At 46.9% G+C, this 19,369-nt stretch overlaps 1 protein-coding gene across 1 annotated transcript in view; it reads left to right on the forward strand.

Annotated features, from left to right (window-relative positions):
• ddah1 (dimethylarginine dimethylaminohydrolase 1) overlaps positions 1–13,569 on the forward strand; it is a 64,273-nt gene extending 50,704 nt beyond the window's left edge. The window contains exons 3-6 of the mRNA XM_038793619.1: positions 1,353–1,426; positions 3,001–3,120; positions 8,888–9,031; positions 11,526–13,569. Coding sequence (XP_038649547.1) covers positions 1,353–1,426; positions 3,001–3,120; positions 8,888–9,031; positions 11,526–11,636 — 449 coding nt within the window. The 3' untranslated portion in view covers positions 11,637–13,569. The remainder of the gene's footprint in view (positions 1–1,352; positions 1,427–3,000; positions 3,121–8,887; positions 9,032–11,525) is intronic.
• Positions 13,570–19,369: the final 5,800 nt, after the last annotated feature.

Below are 19,369 nucleotides of genomic sequence, written 5' to 3' on the forward strand. Positions count from 1 at the left end.
GTACAGCACAGAACAGGCCCTTCGGCCATCGATGTTGTGCCGAGCAATGATCACCCTACTCAAACCCACGTATCCACCCTATACCCGTAACCGAACAACCCCCCCCCTAACCTTACTTTTTAGGACACTACGGGCAATTTAGCATGGCCAATCCACCTAACCTGCACATCTTTGGATTGTGGGAGGAAACCGGAGCACCCGGAGGAAACCCACGCACACGGGGGGAGGACGTGCAGACTCCGCACAGACAGTGACCCAGCCGGGAATCGAACCTGGGACCCTGGAGCTGTGAAGCATTTATGCTAACCACTATGCTACCGTGCTGCCCCAAATGGAAATCGCTTATTGTCGCAAGTAGGCTTTGATGAAGTTACTGTGAAAAGCCCCCAGTCGCCACATTCCGGCGCCTGTTCGGGGAGGCTGGTACGGGAATTGAACCCGCGCTGCTGGCCTTGTTCTGCTTTACAAGCCAGCTGTTTAGCCCAGTGTGCTAAACCAGCCCCAAAGCCTGGATAGTACTGTGACTTCACAGCGCCAGGGTCCCAGGTTCGATTCCCCGCTGGGTCACTGCCTGTGCGGAGTCTGCACGTTCTCTCCGTGTCTGCGTGGGTTTCCTCCGGGTGCTCCGGTTTCCTCCCACAGTCCAAAAACGTGCAGGTTAGGTGGATTGGCCATGCTAAATTGCCCTTAGTGACCAAAAAAGGTTAGGAGGGGTTATTGGGTTACGGAGATAGGGTGGAAGTGAGGGCTTAAATGGGTCGGTGCAGACTTGATGGGCCGAATGGCCTCCTTCTGCACTGTATGTTCTATGAAACTACGAAACCCTTTTAGAGAAGAAGACCCTCCTCATCCCGATCCTAAATGGGGGATCCCTCATTTTTAAATGGTGACCCTTAGTTCTAGATTCCGCTCAGAGCATTTACCCTGTTCAAGCCTCCTTAGACTATTTTACATTTCGATAACGTCACCGTTCATTCTTCTGACCTTCAATGACCACAAACCCAACCTGTTCAACCTTTCCTCATAAAGCAACCCCTTCATCCCAGGAGGTGAACCTCCTCTGAACTGCCTGCAATGTAAATATATCCCTCCTTGGGTAAGGTGGCCAAAACTGTACGCGGTACTCCAGGTGCAGCCTCACCAATGCTCTGCACAGTTGTTGCAAGACCTCCCTACTTTCGAACTCTATCCCCCTTGCAGTAAAGGCTATTTAGAGGGTGACATAGTGTGGAGCTTGTTCGCCCCAATGGCAGGACTATCTGCTGCTGTATCAATGCTGTATTCACCTGGCAGATAGCCCCTGTAACCAATCCAGTTCCAACATGGTTCTTTTTGTCTTTCTTTGCCTTCAGGTAAAGAATTCTTTGTGGGTCTTTCGCAGAGAACCAATCAGCGTGGTGCCGAAATCCTGGCTGATGTTTTTAAGGTGAGCGTGAACACTTTTCTCATGTAACTTTATGAACCAGGAAGGCTGAAGGCGATCGAGGTCTTCAGGTTATGAAAGGGTTTTGTCGGGGTAAATGGGTAAATGTTGGTGTGAGTGTTTCCTTTTAATTCATTGATGGGATGTGGGCTTCACTGGCTAAGCCAGCTTGATCTCCCAATTCTAATTGCCCTCAGGAAGGTGATGGTGGGTAGCACAGTGGCGCAGGGGTTAGCACTGCTGCATCACAGCGCTGGGGACCCGGGTTCGATCCCAGCCCTGGGTCACTGGCCATGTGTAGTGTAATCAAAGGTTATCCTCCTCACTGTGTACTACTTCACCAATTTGCATATCATCCGCAAACTTATTGATCAACCCTCCTAGATTCATGTCTGAATTAGCTCACTTGGCTATATAGCCGGGTTGTGATGCAGAGCGAGGCCAGCAGAGGGTTGGTGAGTGGGTGTGTTGTGTGGGTGTTTGTTGGTGTGGGTATGTGTTGGTGTGGGTCTGCTGGTGTGGGTGCCCATTAGGCCCTCCTCCTTCACTCTCATCATACCCTACCCCCCCATCCCGTGTGCCCCGCACCCGCAAATGGCCCACGCACCAGGCCACAGGCAGCAGACCCACACAGGCCATAGGGGCTGGTTTAGCTCACTGAGCTAAATCGTTGGCTTTTAAAGCAGACCCAGCAGGCCAGCAGCACGGTTCGATTCCCGTACCAGCCTCCCCGGGCAGGCGCCGGAATGTGGCGACTAGGGGCTTTGCACAGTAACTTCATTGAAGCCTACTCGTGACAATAAGCGATTTTCATTTCAAGAACTTTTAAAGTAACTCAGGCAGCCGGCTTCAAGACTACCCACACCACTGCGGCCCCCATCCCAGTAACCCCAATACCCCACCACAAAACCCACATGGTCCCCCCCCCCCCCCCCCCCCCCCAGAGCTGGGCAGCTGGTTTTGTCCTCTTGGAGACCCTGTGTTAGGTGGAATCAGCGGTGCACAATTCCTTCCTTCCCCCCTCTCGGAGGTCATGGCTCCCGCTTTCTTGGAGGTCATGGCTCCCGCTTTCTCGGAGGTCATGGCTCCCGCTTTCAAAAAAGCAGCAGTGATTCGCACCCGTGTGACGACACACCTGGTGGGTGGGAAGATTCGATGAGGCCTGAAGATGTGACGTTGTCCTCACTAAATATATTATAATGGATTCAAATTAGTGCAAATCAGGATCGCGCCCTTCCTGAGCGTGAATCCGATCGGTCTTCAGGGAGGCACCGGGAAGATGGTATTCTGAAACCGCGGCAGCACAAACCCCATTTTTAGCCTCTTGCGATGTTTTGCAGCCATGACTGGATTTGCGCCCTTGGCTGATGGGCCCGCTAAATCCCACCGCTGCCTGAGCCACAGTGTAAGGATGGATATGGGAGCAGGGGATTGAGGAGAAAATTGGAGGCTGAAATCAATCGTGACGCAGTACATGAATATAATTCTGCTTCTACTTCTAGTTATAGTTTTGAAGGCATGGATTTGATTCAGCATTTTATTCCATAAACTTCCCATTCTTATTTTCTTCGATACAGGACTATGCTGTTTCCAAAGTCAGCGTCACAGGGACTTTGCATTTGAAGAGTTACTGCACTATGGCTGGCCCCGGACTGATTGCTATCGGCTCCAGTGAGCACGCTCAGAAAGCACTGCAGGTACGTAGGGAGGAACAGGAAGCGGCCATTCAGCCCTTCGTGCTTGTACAGCCATTCATCGAGCCCATTGCTGGTCCTAACCCATTTACCCACCTTTCCTTCATGCCCCTTAATACCCCAGGTACAACCAAAATCTCTTGCCCTCGGTTCGCAGAAACTCCCCTGGGATGGGGGGCAGTGGTGAGGGCCGGGGGGGAAGGAGGTGTTGCTGCAGAGAAAACCACTGCCCCCCTCACTCAGCCTGGCCTTAGAATTCTGGTGCGATTCAGCTCAGAGGTCGACGAAGGAGGTTCTTGCTGTGGAGTGAGTGCAGCGAAGATTCACCAGACTGATTCCTGGGATGGTGGGACTGTCAGATGAGGAGAGACGAAGTCGGTTAGGATTATATTCACTGGAGTTTAGAAGAATGAGGGGGGGGATCTCGTAGAACCCTATAAAAGTCTAACAGAACTGGACAGAATAGATGCAAGAAGGATGTTCCCAAGGTGGGGGTTGTCCAGAACCAGGGGGTCACAGACTGAGGATACGGGGTAGACCATTTAGAACTGGGATGAGGAAAAATGTCTTCACTCAGGGAGCGGTGAGCATGTGGAATTTGCTTCAGGAAGAAGTTGAGGCCAAAACGTTGGACTTTCAAGAAGGATTTTGCTATTGGGGCGAAGGGGATCAAAGGATATGGAGGGAAGGTGGGATCAGGGTATTGAGCTGGTTGACCAACCATGATCATGATGAATGCCAGGGCAGTCTTGAAGGGCCAAATGGCCTCATCCTGCTCCCATTTTGTTTCTATGCTAATACATCTTGCAAAGGAACAAAGACGAGTACAATACAGATAGAAAAATAACTGTGACAATGTTGCTGAAAATGTTTCCAATATTTTTCATCGTGGACACATCAGGACAAACACAAGAATACCAAATTTCAAAGAATCACAACAATTATTACTACAGCAAAAAAGGGTGCTGATTGGTTGACAAGTTGACATTGATTGACCTGAGCGTTGCCAGTGAGGAAGCAACGGGGGAAGTTGGTGTGTGGGTGTTGGTGTGTGGGTGTAAGCTGCCAGGTAAATCAAAAAAGGCACAAGGATTGAATGTATTTCGTTTGTTGGCAGAGAACAGGTAGCTTTGTCACTTTGAGCAATTGTTTCGCTTAAATTGGTTGTTAGTGTCGCAATTATCACACTTAGGATTGCTCTGCAAGTGCTGCCCAATCACAAAATCACATCTAACAGTAGACATTTTGTTTTGGGCAAGTGTGAGCTGGTTGAGCACAGTCTGTAATCCGCCTATTACGAACAACCAAAGGTAATGCTTGTGTTAGTATTTGAAATTTGGCATTCTGGAGGTTGCCCTGATGAGTGCAAGGTGAAAAGCTTCAACGACCCGCCTCTCTTTTCAGCGATCTTCAATTGCTGTCCTACCAGGTGAACGTAAACATGACAACGTTTCGTCCAACTAGGCAGAAACACATTTGAAATGAGGAAAGCATTTAGCAGCTGTGCGGTGAAGCAATATCTTACGCAAGGTTTTTTTCTGCTTGAAACTTTAGCTGAAACCACATTCAGATAATCGTACGAGCAGTCTGCTGCTGGGCCAGGCTTTGAATAGAAATAGATAATGCTAGAATGGTGAATTTAGCCGGAACGGGGTTTGGGGGGGGGGGGGGGGGGGGCTGCAGTGCACTTATCTTCTCTGTGTCTGGTGTCACCCACGTGAGACCATATTGATTTTAATTGGTTTTGGACCATGCATTTTCTTGTCTTAAATGTTGAATTTTTGCTTCAAGTTAATGTCCCTTCCCATCAGCTGCACCGAGGCGCTGAGTAGTGATAGTAAGCTCTCAAGGCTGCTTGTTGGATATTCGCTCAGCTGTTGCGATTCTGTTGGAATTGTTCCCGTCTGAAGACATCAGAATTCTCCGTTAATCTCTTGACTCTGAAACACAGAATGGGATGAGATTGGGAAGTCTAATTAATGTGAGAATTCGTTTCCTTTCCTCCAGCCATACAAATTTGTCAAGACTCCCTGGGTCAGCTGGTAGCGGCACGACGTAACCTAGCCTGATATTGACCACGGAACGTGCCCAGTCCAGTTAAGGATCACTGCTGAGTTATTGATTTCAGCTGAGAAGCAGGGCCCGGAATTCTCCGGATGTTGCGATTCAGTTTTCCCGCGGCACCCCCCCGGTTTCATGGCAGTGCGGGATGGCCACAACGGGAAATCCCGTTGACAAGCGGTGGGAAGATAGAATCCGTCACCAGCGAACGCCCCGAGAAACACAGGACTGAGGGGTCAGAGAATCCAGCCCATTGATTTCCCCCAGTTCAGCGGAGAAGGGGGGGGAAGACGTGGAAATCAGCCAGCACCCTGTTCCCATCATTGATCGGAGTAATCCTAATTGGAAATTCAGATAGATGAATTATGTGAAGGTAAGAACAGGCTTTGCTGGGAAACTTTAGGCTGTTCACTAGTACACTGACACTCATTTGCTCGGTTGGTATATTTAGGTGAGAAAGCAGGGGGCAATAATCTGCCAACAATTCAATTAGTTGTGATGGGAGGAAATTACCTCCCAGGGCGTGATTCCTTGTTTGTGCCTGATTAAAGAATCCGGTATCAGGGGGCGAGGGCCTACTGAGAGTCAATCCCTGCTCTTGCTGTCATCACCCCCCTCCCCCACACTCCCCCCACCCCAACCCCCACTCCCCCACCCCAACCCCCCCACTCCCCCCACCCGAACCCCCCCACTCCCCCACCCCAACCCCCCCCCACTCCCCCACCCCAACCCCCCCACTCCCCCACCCCAACCCCACCCACTCCCCCACCCCAACCCCCCCCCACTCCCCCACCCCCCCCCCCACTCCCCCACCCCCAACCCCCCCACTCCCCCCACCCAACCCCCCCACTCCCCACCCCAACCCCCACTCCCCCACCCCAACCCCCCCACCCCAACCCCCCCACTCCCCCACCCCAACCCCCCCACTCCCCACCCCAACCCCCCCACTCCCCCACCCTGTTCCGATTACGGAAGCAAAGTCTGAGAGGGGAACGTCGTGTTCTTGCTACTTGACCTGACCGGTGAGCCAGGTTGCGCTAAAGACCGAAATGCAGTCACTGGTGCTGGTGTTAAGGAAGCAGGAATTGAAGACAAATCAATTCAGCGGGCTCCAGGTGATGAGAATGAATTGTGCTCCTTTCCTATTTATCTGGTTTTATTTTCCTCGTCCCAATTCTGTCGCAATTCTGACCTCTCTCTGCCCCACAATTTATTAAAGCATGACTGGTAGACATAGCTCATTGTTAGCTGTCATTTTCAGTCCATCTGCTAGTGGATCACTGAAGCCAGAAACGTTACCTGTGGATAGAATGACTCTGCCTCGCTTTGTCGAAACAACAACGGCTGCACTTTGGGGAGAAAGAAGCAATTTATTTCCCAAAAGAACTCAAAGCAGTTTATTCATTGTCGCTGATGTACGATTCTCAGATGTGTGAAAAGATTCTGTAGAAATGTACAAGTCATCTTTCTTAATCATTACTGCCAGGTCAAATATTTTCAGATGTCAAGCAGCAGAGTTTACACCTATAGACTAAGAGTGGCAATCTTATATAAAATCATAGAATTTACAGTGTAGAAGGAGGCCATTCAGCCCATCGGCCCTTGGAAAGAGCACCCTACTTAAGCCCCACGCCTCCACCCTATCCCCTTTATCCCCGTAACCCAGTAACCCCACCTCATCTTTTTGGACACTAAGGGCAATTTATCATGGCCAGTCCACCTAACCTGCACATCTTTGGACTGTGGGAGGAAACCGGAGCACCCGGAGGAAACTCACACAGACATGGTGAGAACGTGCAGACTCCGCACAGACAGTGACCCAGCCGGGAATCGAACCTGGGACCCTGGAGCTGTGAAGCCACAGTGCTAACCACTGTGCTACCGTGCTGCCCACTGACCAGATTTGCCTTGACTGAACTTACCCAATTCCCTCATTCAGTTAAATTCTTTCGTCGGAAGAGGGCATCGCTGTCTCGGCAAAAATCTGTTGCCTATTTCTAATCTTAATTAACTAAAATCTGGAATGTAAAGTGGACTCAGTAATAGTGACCACAAAACCATTGTCGATTGTCGTAAAAAACCATCTGGTTCGCTAATGCCCTTTAGGGAAGGGGAAATCTGCCATCCTTACCCGGTCTGGCCTACATGTGACTCCAGACACACAGCGATGTGGTTGACTCTTAACTGCCCAACTCTGCAATGTCCAAGTGAGTCACTCAGTTGTATTCGAGAAGGCGGCTTATCATCGCCTTCTCCAGGACAATTAGGGTGGGAGAATAATGCTGGCCTTGCCAACAACGCTCACATCCCAGGGCGGCATGTTGGCACAGTGGTGAACACCGCTGCAACACAGCGCCAGGGACCTGGGTTCGATACCGAGTTTGGCTGACTGTGTGGAGTTCGGGTGTTCTCCCCGTGTCTGTGTGGGTTTCCTCCCACAGCTCAAAGAGGAGCGGCACGGTAGCATAGTGGTTAGCACTGCTGCTTCACAGCTCCAGGGTCCCAGGTTCGATTCCCGGCTTGGGTCACTGTCTGTGCGGAGTCTGCACATTCTCCCCATGTCTGCGTGGGTTTCCTCCGGGTCCTCCGGTTTCCTCCCACAGTCCAAAGATGTGCAGGTTAGGTGGATTGGCCATGCTAAATTGTCCTTCGTGTCCAAAAGGTGGGGTGGGGTGGGGTTACTGGGTTGTGGGAATAGGGTGGGGGCGGGGCTTCGCTAGTGTGAACTTTCCAGGGGCTGGTGCAAACTCGATGGACCGAGTGGCCTCCTTCTGCACTGTAAATTCTATGAAATCTATGTGCAGATTAGGTTGTTGGCCATGCTAAATTGCCGATTAGGTTTCAAGGTTAGCTGGGGTTAATAGAGTGGGATGTGGGCCTGGATGGGGGGCTCTTTTGGAGGGTTGGTGTCGACCCGATGGGACGAATGGCCTCCTTCTGCGCTGTAACGATTCTCGCAATGAATTAGTATATTTTACAGAAAATTAGCATAATTTCAGCAGTTTTCCTAATCTGTGCAATTGTTGGGGATGTGGCCTGGTGTGTATTCTATTGGAGAGAGAAAAATATCAGCCATGATTGAATGGCAGAGCAGACTCGATGGGCCGAGTGGCCTAATTCTGCTCCAATGTCTTATGGTCTTATGATGCCCGGTTGACATTGCTAGGATGCCTGGGTGGCAGGCTGTCAGGTTGGCACTGCTAAGGGGTTGCTGCCTGAGGGGGGGGAGCATGCCCATGAATGGGGGTGTGGGGGATATGAAGATGCATCATAGGTTGGGGGGGGGGGGTGAAGGGTGTGCCCTGTGGGGGGAGTGCCGAAGTGACACCGTAGCAGGGTATCCTCACTTGGGGTAATGCTCATATCTGCGACGGGTAGCATTACCCGTGGGTGGTGGGGCGGGGGGGCTGCACCCTCAAACTCACTTAGGGATCGGGACACACTTTCAAAATGGTGCCCCGATCTCTGATGAGCTGGTATCGCCGGCACGCTCAGCTCCGCGGTGTGGAAAGTGTGGGGCTAGCCCAGGGAGAAACTCACCAAGGCTCCAAAAAATGAGTAAGAGCGAGTGAATAACCGGCGTGGATCTCACCCAAAAAGCCGACGGGAACACCCCGCCAAACACACCCAAAATTACACTTGGTCACTGCCAATTGAGCCAATTGATTGTGATTCTAATGAGTTTGATTTAACTTATTTTACCCAACAGATCATGCAGGAGATGAGTGACCATCGTTACGACAAGCTTACACTGCCAGATGATCAAGCTGCAAATTGTGTTTACCTAAACATACCAAACAAGGGGCACGTTCTGCTGCACCGGACCGCTCAGGAGTTCCCGGAGAGCGCAAAGGTAGTTGCAGCATTGGATCTATTTGGGTGAACTTCATTTCAGAACTCCCCAAAAGAAGAAATTTAATTTGCTGTTCTTCATTTTTTTTTTCTCCTTATTAAGAACTGATGAGTGGGGAGGAGCCGATGGTGCAAACACTGCCAAATGATGAAATCACACAGTGCAAAGGGAGGCCAGTCACCCCATCATATCTGTGCTAGCTCATTAATTAATTATCTAATTGATATCCACACCTCCAGCCTTGGAGTGCAGCTAATGGCCATAAGTTCGAGAAGAAGAGAAATAAAAGCTGTAAATGCTTGAAATGTGTACACAAAGTACTGGGCGGGTTTCTCCGGTGCCTCAGCCGTGTGTTTCTAACTTCCTACCGCTTGTCAATGGGATTTCCCATTGTAACCAGCTGGCATCGCTGGGAATCTCGTGGGGGGGGGGGGGGTCTGCGCTGCCGGCGGGAAAAGAGAATCCCAACGACCGGACAATTCCGGCCACACCCATTGAAGCCCTTGCATGACAGCCTTTAGATATTGAGAATTTTGGAAGGAGGGGAATTTTGAAAGGCGGGACCATTTCGTCTCTCTTGCGAACATGGAATTTATTTTCCGCATTTAAAGGTTTGGTTTCACCTTAGCCAACGGCAGCTTTGCGAAACTCAAAATTCTTTTCGTTATTGCGTGAATCTGGAGAAGTGAAATGAAATGAAAATGAAATGAAATGAAAATGAAAATCGCTTATCATGAGTAGGCTTCAATGAAGTTACTGTGAAAAGCCCCTAGTCGCCACATTCCGGCACCTACTCGGGGAGGCTGGTACAGGAATTGAACCGTGCTGCTGGCCTGCCTCAGTCTGCTTTCAAAGCCAGCGATTTAGCACAGTGAGCTAAACCAGCCCCTCTGTGCTTGATTAGAGTCTCATTCAAGAGACTTGCCTACGTAATCCAGGCAGGCACGCCCGGTGTAGCGCTGAGGGAGTGTTGCACGGTCAGAGGTGCCGTCTTTCGGATGTGACGTTAATTATCCAGGCGTTCCCGCCAGCGGGATATTCCAGTTCTGCCGACGACACACTCTCGAGGGATGTATTCGGAAAACCCCATTGTCAACAGCTGGACCAGAAGATCCCACTTCTGGCTGATGGATAACTGCCTCCAGGCGGGTTCCACGGTATACCCCCCCCCCCCCCCCCCTCACCCCCTCCCCGTCTGCCCTTTGAGGTGGAAGTAAAAGATCAAGCCGCTAAATTGAAGAAGGGCCGCGGAGTTAACCCCGGTGCCCTGGCCATTATCCCTCAATCAATGGCACCTAAAGCAGATTATAGAGCACTATCTCCTCGATGTTTGGGGGATTTTGCTGTATGCCAATCGGCTGACAGGTTTCCTGTTTTACAACACTGACTGCACTTCAAAAATACTCACATTAGCTGCAAAATGTAGCGCGATGTCCTCTAGTTGTGAAAGGCTCCATATAAAATAGCCACTCTTTCCCAGCTTAAGTCATTTGGCAGGACCCACAAAAGGTGATGGCTGCAGGTGATGTGGTTGAAGTGATTGTTAATCAGAGAGAAACACAATTGATGGATGAGTAATGGGGGTTGCAAAACAACTTGGCGTCAATGTGACTGAAACGTTTCATTGTACTCACTATTGCACGGCAGCACAGTGGTTAACACAGTTGCTTCACAGCTCCAGGGTCCAAGGTACGATTCCCGGCTTAGGTCACTTTATGTGCGGAGTCTGCACATTCTCCCAGTGTCTGCGTGGGCTTCCTCCGGGTGCTCCGGTTTCGTCCCACAGTCCCAAGATGCGCAGGTTAGGTGGATTGGCCATGCTAAATTGCCCTTAGCGTTGGGTGGGGTTACTGGCTTATGGGGTTATAGGGATAGGGCGGAGGTGTGGGCTTGGGTAGGGTGCTCTTTCCAAGAGCCAGTGCAGACTCAATGGGCCGAATGGCCTCCTTCTGCACTGTAACTTCTATGATTCTATGAAGCAGACTTGATAATGTCTAGAAAGCATTTCGAGCCAAAAAACGTGTTCTCGTTTCACAATCGCTAGATTGTGATTTTACGTCAAGTGGATAATTAGCAGCGTAGAACTTGATTATTAGTAAAAGGAGAGTCATCTTGCTGAAGCTTTTCATTGTGGACTCATCAGGACAAACACAAGAATGCCAAATTCCAAACTCTCACGGCAATTTGTACTCTAGGAGAAAAGGGTGCTGTTTGGTTGAAGGGTTGAGTTCTTGCGTTTGTCTTGAGGAACGCAAGACAACACGTTTCGACAACACGGGTGGACGTTTCCATCTGTTAAGATCCCGCCGCTCACCCACCCCCACCGTGGGTTTTTTTGGTGGCGGAAGGTAGGAAAAACGGTTCACCCCATTGCCAGAAGTGGGACAGGTGGGTTTCCGCCCCATGTCTCTGTCCCTAGCCACTGTAACCAGCAGTACGTGATTTAGACCAGATTTTAAACGGGATACTGCAATAATCTCTTTCTCCCTCACAGGTCTTTGAAAAGCTGAAGAACTACACGCTGATTCCAGTTTCCAACACTGAACTGGCCAAAGTTGACGGAGGTCTTACCTGCTGTTCTGTTCTTCTTAACAAGAGGGCTTGAAATACAAGGCTCATTAAAAAAAAAAATGATATTTCTTTTGATTTGCAATAATGTGATTATTAAATACTGAGCCTATTCTGAAAAGTTATCCTATTTTTATGTTGGTCCTGGACCCTTAACTTTCACTGTGCTATGAATGCTATTTTTAAGAGATGGTCTTCTATTGCCACCTTGTGATTTGAACCGTGTATAATTTTCTTTTCTGTGGTGAACTGCTGTTGAATTCTGATGAGCAGAATATATACATATATATATATATGTTTGTGTATGTGTATATATATTCAGGTTAAAAGGGTGAATTTAATCATTTAAGAAACAATTCAATTTTTATTTAGATACTGCAGTTGTTTTGTAAGTGGGGAGGGTTGGTTTTCCCTCACTGGTAATTCTGCGGCAGTTTCCTTAACCTCTCTACCCAATGAGCAACACAATTGTTAGTTCATATTTAGCAGCATCAATATTGTAACACAATGCTTTGGTACCTGCATGCCTCAGAGCGTCTCTTCCTTCTGCATTCCACAGCCGCACGTGCTTTGAAATTGCGTGGGTTTGCGTTGTTGAATAATCCGAAATGACCCAGTTGCATTTGCTTCAGAATTGTCTTGGGACGCCGGCTTTGTTTGAGGCGGTCTCGATTGTTTGCGCCAAAGACATTAATACATTCAGTTTGGTCTGAAAAAGTCACCTCAACGCATTATCTATCAGTGCTCACTCTCGCCAAACTTGATTGCTTGATATGTTTTTCATCTGCTTCATATGAATTGAATAAAAGCCATTATCAATGCCACATCCAATGTGTTCAGTCCATTTTACTCGCATCAGCCAGTATTTAATCTTAGTGCCATATTCCTAATTTCAAACAAATATACTTTTACTGCAGCATTGCAAACATGCTACCATTTTACGGGAACTTTTGTTGCGTTTTCCAGTGAGTTTGTCAGCACACACCATGCATTTTACACTGTTGTTCCCACCTTTACATTCCACAGACACCAGTCGCTTCAGATTCTTCAGGCACCCTTTTAACAGTGAAATATTGCTGCGTTTTAATATGATTTAAAAGGTGTTTCGATATTCAAACATTGCCAAGGAAAATGATCAAAGAAGATGCACAGCTTTTGTATGGATTTTTCTGTCAGAGTCTTTTACTGAATTTCCTCTTTGTTTCATGTGACAATCGACAGGTTTGTGCTCTGCCACTCTTAAATACATTCCATTTCAAACGTCAGTTTTTAATAAACTGTTTTGATATCTTTTATGGGAGAATAAATACAGGTTTAAAATTTTAGAAATGAATTCGAGGTACTTGTACAAAATTATGAGCGACGTCGCTAGAGTAGTTCGGAAGACAGGTTTTCTCTCAGTAGAGGGGTTAATGACCAGGGGGCATTGATTTAGAGGGGATTTGAGAAAAGTCTTTTTCACCCAGAGGGTAGTGGGAATCTGGAACTCACTGCCTGAGAGGGTGATAGAGGCCGGAACCCTCACAACATTTAAGTGTTTTTGGAGGATCACTTGAAACGATGTGGCATACAAGGCTACGGATCAAGTTCTGAAAAATGGGATTCAAATAAATAGGTGCTGGATGGCCGGCACAGACACAATGGAGAGCCTTTCTATGCTGTAAAGCCCTGTGACGCTATGGCTACTACCATCCTGCAAATGAATTGATTCTGTGGGAGAGGACAGAAATTGTTGTTGATGTACCACTTGACGACAGGGGCAAGTTCCCCCCTTGGCTATTTTAACAGCGGTGCTTTATTAAACATGCTAATGAAAATCTGTTTACAGAGAAGAGGGCGGAATTTGGTGTGATTTCTTCAAATGTAGAACTTGCTGTGTGCAATTGTTTCTTGCATGGTCACATGCTGAGGTCACCACTGTAATCTCCCCGTAACGTCTGAACGATATTAAAGAAGCTTGCCTTTGTCAATGCGTTGCATTTTGTCTTGCATTTTCTTTGTCGGAGTATTTGAACACTTTCTACCTGCTGGGATGTGAAATGAAATGAAATGAAAATCGCTTATTGTCACGAGTAGGCTTCAATGAAATTACTGTGAAAAGCCCCTAGTCGCCACATTCCGGCGCCTGTTCGGGGAGGCCGGTACGGGAATTGAACCGTGCTGCTGGCCGGCCTTGGTCTGCTTTAAAAGCCAGCGATTTAACCCAGTGTGCTAAACCAGCCCAGGATGTGTTACCAATTGTTTGTGTTGTGGAAATGAAGAATTGAATTTAGATGTAGTTAATATCCCTGGCAACTCTTCCTGTGTAAGAATTTAAACTTTTCGGGCATTTTGAGAGCTAGGATATTTGAGTTTCTGACGGATGGCGTTTGGAAATTCTCGACAAACCTCGCCCCCTTTATTGCCATTCGCATCAGTGCAGAGGGCAAAAGCCATTGTGTCTACACAGAGGGAAACATATTGAATGACTGAAAGTCACATTTTACTCTGCATTTTGCATGGATTAAAACATAAGCGATTATCTTCTGGGAGTAGAAAGCTTGTCTCCGAATTATTTATCCTTGTGCCCTCTAACCCTCTCTCCACATTATCTCATTTTGAATCTTCCTTGGTTTCCCCTGAATTTCGCACCTGCCACTTTTCTGAATATGACCCTTTTAGCAAAGCAAAGCATGGGTGGCACGGTAGCACAGTGGTTAGCGCCGTTGCTTCCCAACGCCAGGGTCCCAGATTTGATTCCCAGGCTTGTGTCACTGTCTGTTCGGAGTTTGCATGTTCTCCCCGTGTCTGCGTGGGTTTCCTCTGGGTGCTCCGGTTTCCTCCCACAAGTCCCGAAAGTTGTGCTGTTGGTGAATTGGACATTCTGAAATCTCCCTTGGTGTACCCGAACGGGCTCATCTGAATCTTCGCCCTCCTCAAAATCATCCCCTTCAATGTCCCCCCCCTTCCAAGGAGATGTGAAGCCCGGCCTCCAAATAATGATCGAGGGGGGAGACCCTCTGTGGTGAGTGCTGGAGAGCTCCGCCTGATCGATCCAAGTGTCTGAAACGCAGATTTAAGAGGTCAGTAGTCCAGCTCTATTCAGGTCCTTGAACATGAATTTGCAGCATTTTATCTCTCTTCAGATGCACTCTGTGGAACAGGCATGGTTAGCCACATCTTCACGGGGTAGTGCTTATCACCGAGAAGCCAGCCCTCCATATTGCTGAGGGTCCTCAATGATCTGTGTCACTGCAAATGACTGAAGATTATTCCAACTCCAACCAGACCCCAACAGAGGCTCGGATACTGGGCCAAAACACAATATATTAGTTCATTTTAAGATTGTGTGGAAAGAATGATTCACCCCAGGAGTGGTTGCATGAAAAAATAGCGATTTGGTATTTCTAAAACAAAACCTTATTCTAAATACAATATTAAACTTTTAACTTCAAACCCAAAATGAACAGTTTGTAATTACCCCTTAACACAACTATACAATTTCCTACTATAATCATAATGATAATCTTTATTATTGTCACAAGTAGACTTATATTAACACTGCGATGAGGTTACTGTGAAAAGCCCCTAGTTGCCACACTCCAGCGCCTGTTCAGGTACACAGAGGGTGAATTCAGAATGTCCGATTCACTTAACAAGCACAGCTTTTGGGAGGAAACTGGAGCACTCTGAGGAAACCCCATACAATATCCCCCATACAATATGCCTCATACAGAAACCTACACAATACTCTCCATACAATAAACCCCCGTACAATATTATCTGTACAATAACCCCCGGACAATATTCTCCATACAATAAACCCCCATACAATATCCCCATACACTATACCACACACAATATCCCCCATACACTATACCCTATACCATATCCCCATACACTATACCCCATACAATATACGCTATACAATATCCCCATACACTATACCACATACAATATCCCCATACACTATCCCCCTTACAATATCCCCATACACTATACCCCATACAATATACGCTATACAATATCCCCATACACTATACCCCATACAATATCCCCATACACTATCCGCCATACAATATCCCCATACAATATACCCCATAAAATATCCCCATACAATATCTCCATACACTATACCCCATACAATATCCCCATACACTATACCCCATACAATATCCCCATACACTATCCCCCATACAATATCCCCATACACTATCCCCCATACAATATCCCCATACACTATCCCCCATACAATATCCCCATACACTATCCGCCATACAATATCCCCATACAATATTCCCCATACAATATCCCCATACACTATCCGCCAAACAATATCCCCCATACAATATCCCCCATGCAATATCCCCATACACTATACCCCATACAATATCCCCATACACTATACCCCATACAATATTCCCATACACTATACCCCATACAATATCCCCATACACTATACCGCATACAATACCCCATACACTATACCCCATACAATATCCCCATACACAATACCCCATACAATATCCCCATACACTATACCCCATACAATATCCCCATACACTATACCCCATACAATATCCCCATACCCTATACCCCATACAATATTCCCATACACTATACCCCATACAATATCCCCATACACTATACCCCATACAATATCCCCATACACTATACCCCATACAATATCCCCATACACTATACCCCATACAATATCCCCATACACTATACCCCATACAATATCCCCATACACTATACCCCATACAATATCCCCATACACTATACCCCATACAATATCCCCATACACTATACCCCATACAATATCCCCATACACTATACCCCATACAATATCCCCATACACTATACCCCATACAATATTCCCATACACTATACCCCATACAATATCCCCATACACTATACCCCATACAATATCCCCATACACTATACCCCATACAATATCCCCATACACTATACCCATACAATATCCCATACACTATACCCCATACAATATCCCCATACACTATACCCCATACAATATCCCCATACACTATACCCCATACAATATTCCCATACACTATACCCCATACAATATCCCCATACACTATACCCCATACAATATCCCCATACACTATACCCCATACAATATCCCCATACACTATACCCCATACAATATCGCCATACAATATCCCCCATACAATATCCCCATACACTATACCCCATACAATATCCCCATACACTATACCCCATACAATATCCCCATACACTATCCGCCATACAATATCCCCATACACTATACCCCATACAATATCCCCATACACTATACCCCATACAATATCCCCATACACTATCCCCCATACAATATCCCCATACACTATCCGCCATACAATATCCCCATACACTATCCCCCATACAATATCCCCATACACTATACCCCATACAATATCCCCAGACACTATCCCCCATACAATATTCCCATACACTATCCCCATACAATATCCCCATACACTATCCCCATACACTATCCGCCATACAATATCCCCATACACTATCCCCATACACTATCCGCCATACACTATCCCCCATACACTATACCATATCCCCATACACTATACTCCATACAATATCCCCATACACTATCCCCCATACAATATCCCCATACACTATACCCCATACAATATACCCCATACACTATACCCCATATACTATACCCTATACCATATCCCCATACACTATACCCCATACAATATCCCCATACACTATCCCCCATACAATATCCCCATACACTATACCCCATACAATATACCCCATACAATATCCCCATACACTATACCCCATACAATATCCCCATACACTATCCCCCTTACAATATCCCCATACACTATCCGCCAAACAATATCCCCATACACTATACCCCATACAATATCCCCATACACTATACCCCATACACTATCCCCCGTACACTATCCCCCATAAAATATCCCCATACACTATCCGCCATACAATATCCCCATACACTATACCCCATACAATATCCCCATACAATATCCCCATACACTATCTGCCATACAATATCCCCCATATAATATACCCCATACAATATCCCCATACACTATACCCCATACAATATCCCCATACACTATCCCCCATACAATATCCCCATACACTATACCCCATACAATATCCCCATACACTGTACCCCATACAATATCCCCATACAATATCCCCAGACACTATACCCCATACAATATCCCCATACACTATCCCCCATACAATATCCCCATACACTATACCCCATACAATATCCCCATACACTGTACCCCATACAATATCCCCATACAATATCCCCAGACACTATACCCCATACAATATCCCAATACACTATCCCCCATACAATATCCCCATACACTATACCCCATACAATATCCCAATACACTATTCACCATACAATATCCCCGTACATAATCCCCCATACAATATCCTCATAAAATAACCCCACACAATAGTCTCCATACTATAACCACTCACACTATATTCTCTGTACAATAGCCCCCCACACAATATTTGCCATACAATAATCCCTCACACAATATCTCCATCCAATAACCACCACACAGCATTCCCATACACTATCTCCCATACAATATCCCGACACAATAACCCTATACAATAACCCCATATAATACACACCCCATACAATATTCTCCATACAATAACCCCCACACAATACCCTATACACTATCCCCCATACAATATCCCCATACACTATACCCCATACAATATCCCCATACACTATCCCCCATACAATATCCTCATACACTATACCCCATACAATATCCCCCATACAATATCCCCATACACTATACCCCATACAATATCCCCATACAATATCCCCCATACAATATCCTCATACACTATACCCCATACAATATCCACCATACAATATCCCCATACACTATACCCCATACAATATCCCCATACACTATACCCCATACAATATCCCCATACACTATACCCCATACAATATCCCCATACATAGTCCCCCATACAATATCCTCTTAAAAAACCCCACACAATATTCTCCATACTATAACCACCCACACTATATTCTCTGTACAATAGCCACACACAATATCCGCCATACAATAACACCCCATACAATATTCTCCATGCACTATCCCCCATACAATATCCCCATACACTATACTCCATACAATACCCCGTACACTATCCCCCATACAATATCCCCATACACTATACTCCATACAATATCCCCATACACTATCCGCCATACAATATCCCCATACACTATACCCCATACAATATCCCCATACACTATACCCCATACAATATCCCCATACACTATACCCCATACAATATCCCCATACACTATACCCCATACAATATCCCCGTACACTATACCCCATACAATATCCCCATACACTATACCCCATACAATATCCCCATACACTATACCCCATACAATATCCCCATACACTATACCCCATACAATATCCCCATACACTATCCCCCATACAATATCCCCATACACTATACCCTATACAATATCCCCATACACTATACCCCATACAATATCCCCATACACTATACCCCATACAATATCCCCATACACTATACCCCATACAATATCCCCATACACTATACCCCATACAATATCCCCATACATAGGGCGAAATTCTCCCCCCCCCACGACGGGTGGGAGAATAGCGGGAGGGCCTTCCCGACTTTTTTGACGCCCTCCCGCTATTCTCCCCCCCCCCCCGCCGAAATCCC

This window comes from Scyliorhinus canicula, chromosome 4 (genome assembly GCF_902713615.1).
Source record: "Scyliorhinus canicula chromosome 4, sScyCan1.1, whole genome shotgun sequence".
Classification (NCBI taxonomy): Eukaryota; Metazoa; Chordata; class Chondrichthyes; order Carcharhiniformes; family Scyliorhinidae; genus Scyliorhinus; species Scyliorhinus canicula.